Genomic DNA, 15,924 nt, shown 5'->3' with positions numbered 1-15,924 from the left:
TTGTTATTTTCCATTAAACACCAGAATTGGCAGGTCCACCACTGGCACCCTGTGCTTTTCACAGATGAGAGCAGGTTCACCCTAAGCACATGTGACAGATGTGAAAGGGTCTGCAGAAGCCGTAGAGAACATTATGCTGCCTGTAACATCTTTCAGCATGACCGTTTTGGTGGTGGGTCAGTGATGGTCTTGGGAGGCATATCCATGGAGGGACACACAGACCTCTACAGGCTAGATAATGGCACCCTGACTGCCAATAAGTATCGGGATGAAATCCTTGGAGCCATTGTCAGACCCTGTCCTGGTGCAGTGGGTCCTGTGTTTTTCCTGGTGCACAACAATGCCCGACCTCAAGTGGCGAGAATATGCAGGCAGTTCTTGGAGGATGAATGAATTTATACCATTGAATAGCCCCCATGCTCACCTGATCTGAATTCACCTCTTGGATATCATGTTTCGGTCCATCTGACGATGCCAGGTTGCACCTCAGACTGTCAAAGAACTCAGTGATACCCTGGTCCATGTCAGGATGCATACAAGCACATGGGGGCCATACAAACCTTTGAGTACCATTTTGAGTTGCTGCAATGAAATTTCCGCAAAATGGACTAGCCTGCTGCATAATTTTTTCACTTTGATTTTTGGGGTGTCCTTGAATTCATTCCTCCGATGGTTGATCATTTCCATCAAACAATGGGGCATCCTTGCTGTCAGGGATCCCCTCGGGCCGTGGCGGTGTGAGTGCACATGCGCAGGAGCGTACGGGCGCACATGTGCAGAAGCACGGAGGTGCGCGCATGCGCAGTAATGTACACGTCACCGCTAGGCGGGCTATTTAAACCTGCAGACCAGTAAAATCAATGCCTTCTGGTCTACAACATCCCTGCACTTATTACCTGCTTCTGTTGCCTGTATCCTGATCTGACCTGACTAACAAAGAACTCCGCCTGCACCGACCTCAGCTATCCCTGACCATCCGCTTGCCTGCTCCCTTGTACTTGATCTGCTGGCTTAATACTGACCCGGCTTGTCTGACTCTGTTACACCTACTTACCTGTACCTGCACCTGGCTTGCATCCTGACGGCAACCATACTTACCTGCTGCTGCACCCACGGTCCTGCGCCTGGCCTGCTTCCTGGTCACTGCCATACTTACCTGCTGCTGCAGGACTTCCCTGGTCTTTTGAGGGCCGCAAGGCGTGCATATTCCAAGAATTTTGTGATGTGGGCCTAACTACACTGAGTCCATCCCTAAGCACAGGAGTATCTGGGTTTGCCATTTCTTTACAAATACTGTAGCTACTGACTTTTAATTTTAGGGCATTTACCCGTCCTGATATCCAGCGGTATCCTTTCCCCAAGCCGATTCTTCAATTGGCTGTCGGGTGCTGGCACTGCTATCTTGCCTAAGGGAAACGGGCAGTAAAGCCTTGTGGCTTCACAGACGGTGTCCTACTGTGCATGCACATAGAGCGTTCTCTGGGACCTGTCCGAGAGGGCCCGAACTTCGGCAAACTGAGCCAGAAGCAGGAGCGGGTTCCCGGTCAACACCTGGTACCCGTTCTCCCCCCCCCCCTTCCCCCATTCCCCCTAAAAGTGCCAGATATGGAGTGGAGGCAGAGCTTCTACGTTTAGGTGGAACTCCGCTTTAAATGTATTATTTTTAATGCAAGCAGTGTAAGTACCCAAATTTTACTCTTGTCCTTGTACATCAGAGCTGACACAAGAGAGGGAGAAGCCGCATATGGAGCTAATATCAGCTGTAGCATTTATGTGCCAACAAGGAACATGCTGATGACAGGAAAAGGCAGAGTGACAGAGAGATGAGCTCATCAATCTGCTGCTTCTCCTTTAACAGCCCAGTCACAGACTGGGAGGACCAGACCTGTAAATGGTACTTTAAGAAAAAAAAAGTTCTCCTGCTCCTCCAGAGATGACTGTGCTGTGTGGCATAGCTGTGTAAATCTTAGGGCTAGATAGTCGGAAGTAAATCTTCTTTTGCAGGTGATAATACAGCTTTCCTATCTGTTCATTTGTGCATTTGTTTTGCCTGGAGTTCAGCTTTAATCACTTCCTTCCCATAGGACATACCTGTACATCCTCTGGTTAAATGGGTTCTACCAGGATGATGACTGCTGCTACAGGCATCATCCCAGTATTTTTGTGTTTAATTGATGAATCACTTCAACCACTTGCCCTCCTGAGGATTTACCCCCCTTCCTGACCAGGCCTTTTTTTGTGGTACGGCGCTGCGTCAATTTAACTGACAATTGCGCGGTCATGCAACGCTGAACCCAAATGAAATTTACGTACTTTGTTTCCCACAAATTGAGCTTTCTTTTGGTGGTATTTGATCTTCTGTGCATTTTTAATTTTTTGGGCTATAAAAAAAAAAGTCAGACAATTTTGAGAAAAAAAAATATATTTTTGACTTCTTGCTATGAAACATGGCCAGTAAAAAAAATGTAAAAATCAAATTTTGTCATGAATTAAGGCCAAAATTTAGTCTGCTACATGTCTTTGCTAAAAAAAAAAAAAAAAAACCAATACGTGTAAATTAATTGGTTTACGTGAGAGTTATAGCGTTTACAAATGGCGGTATAGATACTGGAATTTGGTTTTTTTTTTATACTAATAAAGGCGACTTATAGCGGGACTGCAGCAGGCATTCTGACACTGGGGGGAACTGACTTGTTATCACAGACATCCCCAGTGACACCAATACAGTGATCAGTGCTAAAAAAAAAAAAAAAAAAAAAAAGCACTGACACTGTACTAATGGCACTGGGCAGGAAGGGTTAACATGAGGGGCGATCAAAGGGTTAACTGTGTGCTGGGAGTGTTTTACTGGGGGGCAGTGTGTTGGTGCTTCACTGTAAGCACACTGCTCTGGATGGCTCACAGCCATCCAGAGCAGTGTGCCCGAGCTGACAGGGAGGAGGGCTGTTAGTAAACAAAGCGGCCCTTCTCCCCGTTGGAGATCCTCGGTAATCTCCGGGCGCCAGCGGGTAATCACTGGCCAGGACCCGGTGATTGACAGCCATGGCCGCGAATGGCGGTGCGGGTCTATTTCCCAAAGACAACCTTTGGATATGATGCTGAGCACGTGCACTCAACTCCTTTGGTCAACCATGGCGAGGCCTGTTCTGAGTGGAACTAACTGAGTGGCTAACTGTCTGCCGTGTGTGTTTAACATTATGTGCTACAGTAGCACATAATGTTAAACACACAGCAGACAGCCACTCAGTTCCACTCAGAACATCGCAGGGTGTTCAAATACTTCTGTTCCTCACTGTATGTGTGTTTTACTATGGAAACATGCTGCTTTGTATTTATGTGCAGAGAAATACAAAGCAGCATGTCTTTGCTGACAGCAGAGAGACCTGTGTTGTTTACACATAGGTCTCTCTCCTGTCCGCTTTACCTAACAATCACCGAGTGATTGACATCCCTAGCCACCAATAGCAGCTCGGGTAGGGCGCCGCACGTGCACCCCCCTACTCGGAAATGCATATCTTGTATATTCTTCGTTCTTTTGTACAGCCCTGCCGTCCTGTAGCAGTACGTCTACTATAGGGCGGCAGGAAAGTGGTTAATAATGTGTAATTTTAAACTGGTAATCTGTAAAGTCATTTAAATCATCGCTTATAGAAATTTTTAAGTACTGTAGTTTGGCTTTGTTCCCCAGGTGTACAAGTGTGATATATACAGGTGAAACTCGAAAAATTAGAATATCGTGCAAAAGTTAATTTATTTCAGTATTGCAACTTAAAAGGTGAAACTAATATATGAGATAGACTCATTACATGCAAAGCAAGATAGTTCAAGCCGTGATTTGTCATAATTGTGATGATTATGGCTTACAGCTCATGAAAACCGCAAATCCACAATCTCAGAAAATTAGAATATTACATGCAATCAATAAAACAAGGATTGTACATAGAACAATATCAGACCTCTGAAAAGTATAAGCATGCATATGTACTCAGTATTTGGTTTGGGCCCCTTTTGCAGCAATTATTGCCTCAATGCGGCGTGGCATGGAAGCTATCAGCCTGTGGCACTGCTGAGGTGTTATGGAAGACCAGGATGCTTCAATAGTGGCCTTCAGCTCTTCTGCATTGTTCGGTCTCATGTCTCTCATCTTTCTCTTGGCAATGCCCCATAGATTCTCTATGGGGTTCAGTTCAGGTGAGTTTGCTGACCAATCAAGCACAGTAATTCCACAGTTATTGAACCAGGTTTTGGTGCTTTTGGCAGTGTGGGCAGGTGACAATTCCTGCTGGAAAATGAAGTCAGCATCCCCATAAAGCTTGTCTGTGGAAGGAAGCATGAAGTGCTCTGAAATCTCCTGGTAGACGGGTGCGTTGACCCTGGACTTAATGAAGCACAGTGGACCAACACCAGCAGATGACATGGCTCCCCAAATCAACACAGACTGTGGAAACTTCACACTGGACTTCAAGCATCTTGCAGTGTGTGCCACTCCATTCTTCCTCCATACTCTGGGTCCTTGGTTTCCAAATGAGATGCAAAAGTTGCTCTCATCAGAAAAGAGGACTTTGGACCACTGAGCAACAGACCAGGTCTGTTTTTCTTTAGCCCAGGTAAGACGCTTCTGACGTTGTTTGTTGTTCAGGAGCGGTTTGACAAGAGGAATAAGACATTTGAAGCCCATGTCCAGGATCCGTCTGTGTGTGGTGGCTCTTGATGCACTGACTCCAACCTCAGTCCACTCCTTGTGAAAGTCCCCAACACTTTTGAATGGCCTTTTCCTGACAATCCTCTCCAGGCTGCCGTCATCCCTGCTGCTTGTGCACCTTTTTCTTCCACACTTTTCCCTTCCACATAACTTTCTATTAATGTGCTTTGATACAGCACTTTGAGAACATCCAACTTCTTTTACAATTACCTTTCAGGCTTTCCCTCCTTCTGGAGGGTGTCAATGATGGTTTTCTGCACATCTGTCAAGTCAACAGTCTTTCCCATGATTGTGGTTCCTACTGAACCAGACTGAGAGACCATTTAAAGTCTCAAGAACCCTTTGCAGGTGTTATGGCTTAATTAGCTGATTAGAGTGGGACACTTTGAGCCGAGAATATTGCACCTTTTCACAATATTCTCATTTTCTGAGATTGTGGATTTGGGATTTTCATGAGCTGTAAGCCATAATCACAATTGTGACAAATCACGGCTTGAACTATCTTGCTTTGCATGTAATGAGTCTATCTCATATATTACTTTCCCCTTTTAAGTTGCATTACTGAAATAAATGAGTTTTTGCATGATACTCTAATTTTTCGAGTTTCACCTGTATGTATGTATATATATATATATATATATATATATGACATTTTATTTACCAGAAATTGGTATTATATTGTTTTTGTGTGTACTAGAATTCATTAAAGTGTATTTGTTTTTACATTTGCTTTTAAAAAACTGCTGCGCAAGTACAGTGTGACCTACAAAATTGTAACTCATTTTATTCTCTAGGGCCTCTTCTTAAAAAACATATATAATGGTTTGGGGTTCTAAGTAATTTTCTAGCAAAAAATGATGATTTTTACATGTAGGAGAAAAGTGTCAGAACAGACTTGGAAAGCAGGTGGTTAACAAAGTGCTCAGCACATTTGGAAGTGGACACAACATTATATGATATGTTTACTGGTGATTATGTCTATTAGACATTTACAGTACAGGAATATAATTTACCATGATATATGGGTTACATGTTTCCTCTTAATTACAGGCCTTCTCTGTTATACAATGCAGAGAGCCGTCCCCGATTTCCTATCCTGTGCAGTTGGGTTGTAGTTTACGGAAATCATTTCTGTGTCACCTTTGCAGGGAGGATTTCACCCTTCCATCCCCAACGCTCCACTCTCTCTCCCTGCTATTCTCCTGCTGTGGTCTCAGCTGTCATATCTGAACAAGGCATTTTTAAGCCTGGGGCATGCCACACATTTGCTATATTTTTCTCGTTTTTTTTTCTTTCCTGCACAAAACACATTTTCCGCTGCACTGCACACGAACACGAGTGAGAAATACGAGAGGTAAAAGTACAGTAAACCTTTCTATTTTACTGTTTGCCAGCAGGAGGTAATCAAAAAATGAATTTACTACTCTAATTCAATTATAATAAGGGAGCTGGATTGTTATAAGGTAGGCAGATTATCAAATAGCCCAGATTAATGAATATTTCAGATAACTGGAAAGCAACAAAATAGGAGCCGCAAAATCAAATTACTTTTAACTAGTAGTTATTATTTGCTTTTCAGTTTAAAGAGGCGCTGTCACTTTACTGCTTTAATATTAAGGGGGTTATTTAAAAAGCAGCGGTATGATTGCTCTGCTGCCATTGCTGTAGAACAGAAAAAACATTTAGAAGGAACAGCGATGTGCTGTAAAACTGTGCTCTGCTCTCCACCAGCTTTGGGGCTCTGAAGCCAGATAGAATTCAACAAAATCAAATTAAAGTTCTGTTGGGAAAAAATGGGCAGATCCCAGTCACATGAACATCTCTCCTCCAATCACAAAGCTCTCTAAACTCCATTCAGGAGAGAGAACTCCCTGGGGCTCCTTTGGTTGCAAACCACACAGCATTGAAAATGGTCAAAAAAAGAGCAATTTTGGGAGTATTGGTTTTTCAAATAGCTTAAAAGCAATGTATTGGTATCAACTAAAAATATATCATTAAAACATTAAAAGGAGTTCACGGGCATTACCAAGTATATGATGTGAATACACAATGCTACCAGGCTTCTCTAAACCAAAACTAAAGTTCTTGTGCATAAATCTAAATATACGAGGTGTGACAATTTACTCCTGGAATGTCTGTGGCATAGCACTAAGGTGGCAAGTCACACGGCCTTTTGCACTCAAGCGTGTTCTGACGTGTTCTAACTTGCACTCGCCTGGGTCACATACCAGTTGACTCGGTCTTTATGGAGTAGTAGAAGGAATAACGTGTGCGCATTGTGCTGTTGGCAGAAAATGAGGGATAGGAATCTGGAGCAGCAGCTTAACATCAAATTTTGTTTGTTATTTGGGAAAAGTACAAATTAAACTGTAGCTGTTTACAACAGGATTATGGTGAACATTCCATGAAGAAAGTGTTTTTGATGGTTTAAGGAGGGGTGGGAAGATGTCCACGATGATGCGAGTGGGCAGCCAAAAACACAAAGGATGGATGCAAATGTGGACAGAGTGTGAACCTTTGTATGCTCAGATTGAAGATTAAGTGTATGAATGATGGCAGTGAACATGAACAGGGAAACAGTACGGCAGAATTTAGGAATGAGAAAACATTCCGCAAAGATGGTGCCTGGAATCATAACAGAAGATTAGAAAAAACGTATTCAAATTTCATCCGATCTTTTGAAGGATGCAGAGATGTTTGCTTTTTTTTTTTTTACAGTCTATTTGAATAATTAAAATTGTTGCACCTCGTAGGGGTCAACAAATTTTGGATACAATCTGATATTAACATTTATTTAAATCTTAATGTTGCTAAGCATTGTGTATGCTTGTGAACACCTTTTAATGTTTTTTTTTTTACATTTTTAGTTGTTTGATATCAGTAAACTTTTTTTTTATCTTTTTGGCATACCCATACTCCCTAAATTTCTTCTTAGCCCTTTTTCAGTTCTGTATTTGCAAGGAATTGGGATTTGGTTCCAAACTTAATTTATATTGAAGATTGGTGTTCAGATCAATGGAGGAAACACCTTTTTGGGATCCCCCTGTGTTCTACACACCGCAGCTCAATATTTATAAATGGAATGGTCCATGGTGTGTGCAAAAAAGCGCAGTGTAACAGTGAGCTCATATTGGTATCCCTTAGAAATGAGCCCTTGGGTGACTGAGTCTGCTGCTAGCCCCCCACCTGACCAGATCCACATATACTTACCTTCCGCATGCTTCCTTGCCACTCCATTTCTCAGTGCCTGTGTTCCAACATTGCTCAATTATAACAGAGACCAGATATTGATATATTGTTGAGGCTTACACAGGTTGAGGACATACTCTTCCTCATTAAGTGACAGTGTTTGGGCCAGGGCCAGCCTATCTGATCTGGGAGTGCAGTGAATAAAAAAGTCAGGTGTATAATATCAGCACTGGGTGTGACAGCCTGCGTCAAAGTCTCCTGACCTGGGAAACTCTATCGTGTATTAGGTTTTCATTAGATTAGGATGATTAAACAAAACCTGCCCCCCCCCTATATCAGATGTCCCTATCAGAGTCCCTGTTTACATCTGGGGTCCTCATTAGAGTCCCTCTTTACATCATGACTGCTCATCAGAATCTCCCTTTACATCGGGTTCCCATCAGAGTGCCTCCTTACATCAGTGTCCCCACCAGAGTGCCCCCTTACATTAGGTGTCCCCATCAGAGTGCCCACTGACTCTAGGGTTCCCATCAGAATGCCCCCCTTACATCAGGTGTCTCCATCAGAATGCTCCCTCACATCAGTGTTCCTAATAAATTCCCCCCTTACATCAATTGTCTTCATCATAGTGCCCCCTTACATATCAGTTGTCCCTTTCAGAGTGCCCCCTTACATCAAGTATCTCCATCAGAGTGTCCCCTTACATCAGGGTCCCCATCAGAATGCCCCCTTACATCAGGGTCCCCATCAGAGTGCCTCTTTACATCAGGATCTCTATTAGAGTACCCTCTTACATCAGATGTCCCCATCAGAGCGCCCCATTACATCAGTGTCACTAATAGAGTTCCCCTCCCTACATCAACTATCTTCATCAAAGTGTCCCCTTACATATGATCAGTTATCCCCATCAGAGTGCCCCTTATATCCGGTGTCCTCAACAGAGTGCCCCCTTACATGGATTGTCCTCATCAGAGTGCTTCCTTTCATCAACTATCTGCATCAGACTGGCTCATAGATCAGTGGATACACTCTCTGAAACCTGGGGGGCACAGCCCCCAGCACCCCCCTGGATCCAGCCCTGGTTTGGGCCTGGATATTGGCTGCTCAGGCCTTAGCACTGAATCCAGAATATGCTACTCGATAAGTCAAATCACAATGTCAGCCTTCACCTTCATTTGCTGTCTTCTCTTCTTCCTTCTGTTTATACTAATGATTTTCTGCTTTCAGAAAACTCAATATTTGGCCAGTTGTCCCTGTGTTTGCTGACACAGAAAACAATGTTTCCAAACTTCGCAAAGGCACTATGCCGCTTTAAGCCCAGTGGTGAGACATTCACTTACAGACCCACTATGAGAAGAATTGCCATTTACCCAGAAGTTTTTTTGGTGGTAAAGACAGTTTGCTTATGATTTCCCGGAGAGTTTTACTACAGCCTTTCTTCTTGGTGATGTGGCTATTAATGCTGGTGTGTGTTCCTGAATTGAGATGAAGAAGCCACTTGGATGATTGGAGAACTGTTTTCAACATTACAGAACAAGTCCACGATAGTCCACTACTATCTATAGCATGATCTGGATAAATGAGAACCTTCACAGACCATCTCCCTATTTGTCCTTTTCCCTCCAGTGTGGTGTCTTGTATGGCTCTTTACATGTTCACCAGAACCATTTGTTAATATGGCCCAATAGGCTGGAAGGGTACTATCCCACTGGTAGTTGATCAGAGTCAGCCAGGGCTTTTTGATGATCAGGGTTGCAGGAGAGGATCCAACACCCTTGTTTTACAAGCTTTGTTTTAACTGTGCTTTCAACGTCCTGCCCTTAGAAAGCCTATCATGGGAAAGAGATTAACATGAATGAGATTGTGTGGTTGTCTACCCACAAAGTTTCAATCTCTATGCCTATTGTGTGCCTCACTTTTTAAAGGTTTGCCAGTTATTAAAGAATGGCTTTTCCAACTTCACTTCTCAAAGACCCCTAACAGTTCATGTTTTTCTGGTTTCCATTGTCTGGTTTGTAGCTGTTGGGTGGCTTTCCAGTCACCAAAATCACTTCTACCTTGTACAAAAAAGCTAGGCATAATGTTTAAAGCCCAAAAAAGTCTCATCGTATTTTTTTATTTTTGTAGTCCTGTTCCAACTTATGTTTTGAATTTTAACTTTATTTTTACTTGGAAATGCCTTAAAATACCTATTTATTTTGGGAAATACACGTTTTGCTCTCTTACACCTAGTAGAACTGAGTAAGTGCTATACCGCTCATTATAAGCACCCTCACAGAGGAGGCATGTCAGACCAGTTCAGATAGAGGGCACATGACAGCTTGATCAAACTCTAATGCCTATTGGATTGTAGAGTCATATTTAGTGCAACTGTTATAACAGGTAAGTACATGTGGATCCATGACAATGGAGGTTATAAGTACAATGTCTATCTGACTGAAAATTCATTTGACTTCAAATTAGTTTTAAAACAAGCAGCAGCCAGAAGCTTTTATTTAACCTATGAAGGCTGTGGCACAAAGGGTACATCCTTGGCATTTAAAGAGTGAGCGGACACCAGCCTGGAAAATATACATGCAATTTTATTTCCGTCAAATGATTTGGAAGCGATTGATAGATACTTCTGCAGCATGTAAAACTAAATGACTACATGAATGACTAACAAGGTAGACAATGTGTGTACGCTCTTCCTGAAATAAACATTTAATAATGGTTGTGTTCTGTTCTTTTCATTTCCATTCTGTCCACAGAGACTGCATTTGCCTCCAGACTTGTCAGACACAGTGAGCCGCTCAAGCAAACAGGATGTGGCAGGATCGGCCAAACTGCTGAGCTCAGGATGTGGCACTGCAGCCGTAGGCAAGAAGCACCTGGACTTCTAGCGATTTCTACGGAGCCGATACATTCGCAGACACAGGAGGCACTAACATCATCATTATTTACTTTTTTATATGTAAAAGGCTGGAAATATTCAGTAAAAAAATATTGTTATAAAAAAGCAGTCTGATATTTTTCTAATATGTGTTCCTATAAGTTGGTAAAATTGTTTTTTCTGTAAACAAAAGTTCTACCTATAACCCTGTTTTTCGTTAATCCCCTAACACTGAGATTAAACAGATTTTACTGTAGAGTATGACTGTCTGCAAATGTTGAAATATATTTTTTATGGAATCACCTGCCATGTTGCTCCCTCCTGGCTAGAATGTTTTAAATCTTGATAAATTGTTTTAGGTGCTGTCAGCTGTGCACACATATAATGATAGGTAATGCCACCCTAGACAGCTTGAATTTCAACTGATCCTTACTAAATCCACCAAAAATCAAGCCGTGGGTGGCCCTGCAAGCACCCTACTACCTTGTCAACTTTCAATTTAAAAATTGACTGAGATGGGTGCAGATGTCATGGCTACTTGAAAACCACGGCTCCCTGAATACAATAACCATGAAGATAAGCTGAAAAGAGCACCAAAATGATCACCTCAAGGGTCCAGAGTTCTTTATTGGTATCACAAGTAAGAACAAGAAAACAAAAAGCACTAATATGTTTCAGGGGCTAAAAATACCCCTTCATCAGGGCACAGAAATCTCTGACAGGAGATAATATTCATGGGTGATTGCTCCTAGCCAAGTGATATACTCAAGCCCATGGCTCCACTCCAGGCTTGTTCCTTTCATCCCACTCAGACAACCGTGGTGCTGGCTACCATAGCCTATCTCCACTTTCAATCAAAATAAAAAATATAAGCTGCACTCCAAAGCTTAGCTCTTCTTTCTTGTTTAATTTGTCAAAAAAAAAAAGACTGCATACATTAATGTTTCAACCCGAAACCTTTTCACCATTACTGGCTTGCTCAAAAGGATAGAGGAAGGAAAGGGGACTTCCCATATCCTTGTGAGCAAGCCAGCAATTGTGAAATGCATCAAGGAGGGTTGGTTTCAGGGGGAGACATCAATGTATGCAGTCTTTTTTTTTGACAAATTAAACAAGACAGAAGAACTAAGCTTTGGAGTGCAGCAGCCAAGTGATGTTAGCTGCTAGAGATTTCTATCCAGGAACTTATATTTTGCATGCTATAAATATTTTGCCTACATTGTCTAAACCCTGATGAAGAGGTATTTCGGGCTCCTGAAATATGTTGACTGCCTTTTTATTTTCCCATTGTCACTTGATATCATTTGGTGCTCTTTGTGGCTTATCAATACGTGAATTTCTCAATTTCTTCTCTGGGAGTTGCCCACTTTGTGGAAAGCTGCTGAATCCAAGTTCCTAGACCAAATTAAAAAGTCTACAGGATGGTTTAAAGACCTGAATCCTGTGCCCTCACCTAGACCAGGGGTGGGCAACCTGCGGCTCTCCAGCTGTTGTCGAACTACATTTCCAATGAGGCATTGCAAAGGCCGGAAGTTACAAGCATGACTCTACAGGTCCCATGAGACATTTCAAAACTGACAGTTACAGCTATGACTTGCAGAGGCATGATGGAACTTGTAGTTCTGCAATAGCTGGAGAATCGCAGGTTGCCCGCCCCTGACCTAGACCATCCACTGAATGCCTTAACCAGTAGTATAGTTTACTCCATCCATGCTGTTGGCATTGAACAAGAGAAATTCGAGCCATGTATGGCCAGCTTTAAAGACAAATTTCACACTACTAGGAGAAAAGAAGGAATGAAGAGAAAGGTGTGTTAGCATGGTTTATAGACCATGCTGGGAAAACCATTGTGCATTTAATTCAGAAACTGAAATCAAAGCTTTTTAACAGAGGACAGGAAATCTGTCACAAATGTCAGAAAAAAGACAATGTTTAAATACAGGAGGCCCCTCGCAATAGATTTTAAGAATTGAGTTGTGAATGGAAATGCTGGATTTTGTTATAAAGCAAAGAGCTGTAGAAGTATATTTGCACCGTTGACTCCTTTCGTTAAAGTGGAAAAGCAGTCAAGGACCTGACACCCTGAAAAGTTTTGTGCCTGTGCACAACATAATGAAATAGAGAGAATGAGCCTATTTCAGACCTGCCCAGCTATGATATTCTAAGGAATTGCAGTACAAAGGTCATATTATATTACTTCTTTCACATCAGCCTGACTGTTAGAGAGGTGGGGACCCATCAAAGAGGAATTTCACCCAACCTCCTACCCCCCCCCCAAGTTTTATTCCCTCTTATCTTGCAATGTAGGGATCTGCCACTCTGCTGCTGCTTTCCCTGTGGTGCACTGCCATCTCCTCTGTCATAGTCGAGAACTGGCTGTCTCTTCTGGGTTCTTACAGCCAACCTCTTGATGATGTACCATGGTGTGTCAAGAGGGGGATATCTGCAAGAACACTGAAGAAACAGCCCCCCCCTAATGTCGTACTCTGGCGTATGCTCAGTGGAACACCCCAAGGCCTCCAGACATGCATGACATAGGTATCCCAAGAGGCTGCACGCAACTGAATACATCATATTTGCCTAACCAAGAATCCAAAAAAGGTTATTTACATTTTTATTGTGAAATGGGGTGCGTCACTGAACCAGTTTAATTTTACATTCTCTTCTAAGTGACCTACACCAGTGTTTCTCTGGTTTGGTGAAATATTTACCCAAGTTTTCACCCCTTTTGTATGTACATTTATTGTCTAAATTGCATAAAGCAAAATGATAGCCACATTTTGTTTTGATCAGGCTAGGGAAGTGTTATGATTTGGGGATTTTATTTTCTCTCACTTTCTGTCCCTGTGACACCTCTATGAGAAAGGAAATTCTGCTGGGGTTGTCACAGGGAAAGGAAGACAATTTAGTGATCACTTAGCTTGACACCAGAGGGCCAAATCTCAAGGTCAAAAGCCAATCAGATCAATCTTGATGTGTTTATTGTTCAGAGGAGTATAACCAATGTGTTTTGAGGCATTTACAGTATCCCTTCATCAGGGTGGTTTTAAGGATCCAGTCTTCCTGAAACAAGTGATTCTTAACCCATTATATTTTTAAGAAAGTCATCCCTTTGTAAAGGAAACATATTTGCACAAATAATTTGGTCCATACAGTATATGTCAGTCTGTATGGGCAAATTAAGCTATATCTTTATCTCTACATGACAATTAAAACTTGAGTAGCCGTAACCCTTCCCATTCTGTCCAAATTGAAATAAAATGTTTGGCTGGAGTTGGGGCTATGTTAAAATGTTTTCAGTCAAACCCTAGTGTCTTTTAGACATTTAAAATACTCCCGGATATGTTTTAAATATTTCATATCTGCTGAAGCCCGCCATTGTTAGCTTGAAAATAATTAAAGCGGAAGTACGGGTTGGACCTGTCAGAAGAGCCCCCTGGGCTACATGTACCACAACACTGGCAACACTGACCTAAACCATTAGTGTTGTCTATCTTAGAGAGACTTTCCTTAACAAGTATCGTGTCTGGGTCTGACCTGGCTGTAATTAGGGGAAGCTGTTTAGATATTTAACATTGTAAAATAAATAAAATGATGAGGCAGTAAGTTAGATAAAACACCTTACTGTGCCAGTTCACACATCTGAGCCCATCTACTAAGGCAAAGAATAATATGTGTAGTAATCCACTGCATCCATTTAAAATTAATAATTTATTATCATTAGTCATGTTAAATAAGATCTGGTAAATCATAAGTAAGATTTGGTAGATCAGATAGGTAAGATCTAACTGGGACAATATTTCTAAAAAACGCATACTAATAATCTGCTTGAAACTAACATCATTTCATCCCTATTAATGCACTGATGGATGACTAAATGAAGTGCAAAATGCCACCATTTCACTTTCATGTATGTAAGTTAGGGGGCAGAGTAAATAATCAATGGGATCCTGTATAGGAGTCAATGTGGAGTAATCACCATTAAGTGCTGGCAGCCATCTCATGATATCCCCACAGTTCACACATTGTATGTGTAAGTTGGGGGTAATATTCCAGTGTTGATGTTTGGGGGGAGGGGTTGGTTCTAGGTGGATTTGTGTATAGATTGTGAACCAGTTAACAGAGCTTTCATACTGATGATCTACAAATCAAAGACGTGAACGGCGCTAATTACTGTACCATACAATGGTATTTATTTTTAATACGGTACTTTAAATGTAGAAAGAGGAGGTTCCTGGGACACCACACCCAGATAGTCTGAATTTGCTTTAGGAAGGAAAGACAGACTTTTCAGGGGCCAGGACACAAAATAAAAAAAAGATAATTTTATTACAATTCTCAAAAAGTTAAAAATAGGGTAGAACGTTTTTACACAAAACACACTAATGAGTTTTGCCTCCCTTATAGATTCACCCATGTAACCAGCAGTCACTATTTTTTTTTTTTTTTTTGAAACAATAAAATGTTATTGCGTAAGATGACTTCCAATGTCTGCCTGGGGTGTCTTCAATGTAGGTAAAGCATCTCAACACATTTCGCAGGGCACCCAGCTTCTTCAGGAGGAATGGGGAGCACAATTAAAAATAAAATTCAAAGAACACAATATTATACAAATGTACATACCACTTATACAAATTCATAAATACAGTGACGTATGAGGCTCACCAGATCAGTCATCTGACTCAATACCAACATTTTATTGTTCAAAGAAAAGGGGACTGATGGTTCAGTGGATGACTCTGTTTGGGAGGCGCTATTCATTTTATGGGCGTAACATCAGGGGTCACAATTGTGACCCCACTCATGCTTCAGGGGGGCCATGCTGTCTCCCTTTCACTATGATGGGCAAAGTGAAATTCAGAACAAAGTGGAAGCTCTGAGCTTTTGGCTCCATTTTCAAGTCCCAAGCCAGAGAGTAGAGAAGGAAGGATGGAGTGAGGCCAACCCTGCTGGACGAGAAAGTGTCAGTGCTGACAACCAGGCGGGAGATGAACACCAAGCTGTCACTGGACTGAATGAGGGAAGAGGAGAGCACCATCCAGGAGCTGGTACTCATTGGGGAGGTAAAGATACTGGTCAGATCCATGCAGAGAACAGGCACACACCACACCACCCTCCCAACAACTGCTGACACACAAAAATTCTCACAAAATCCCGTAAC

At 42.0% G+C, this 15,924-nt stretch overlaps 1 protein-coding gene across 2 annotated transcripts in view; it reads left to right on the top strand.

Moving 5' to 3' along the window:
- Positions 1-11,024, top strand: part of ELP4 (elongator acetyltransferase complex subunit 4) — a 371,616-nt gene extending 360,592 nt beyond the window's left edge. For both annotated transcript variants that reach the window (XM_089673478.1, XM_089673477.1), the window contains one exon: positions 10,642-11,024. In XM_089673478.1, the coding sequence (XP_089529604.1) occupies positions 10,642-10,773 (132 nt within the window). In that variant the 3' untranslated portion in view covers positions 10,774-11,024. The remainder of the gene's footprint in view (positions 1-10,641) is intronic.
- Positions 11,025-15,924: the final 4,900 nt, after the last annotated feature.

Source organism: Staurois parvus, unplaced genomic scaffold, assembly GCF_062004578.1.
Source record: "Staurois parvus isolate SC_StPar_1 unplaced genomic scaffold, SC_StPar_1.0 ptg000138l, whole genome shotgun sequence".
Classification (NCBI taxonomy): domain Eukaryota; kingdom Metazoa; phylum Chordata; class Amphibia; order Anura; family Ranidae; genus Staurois; species Staurois parvus.
This window is presented reverse-complemented; position numbering and strand designations above follow the sequence as displayed.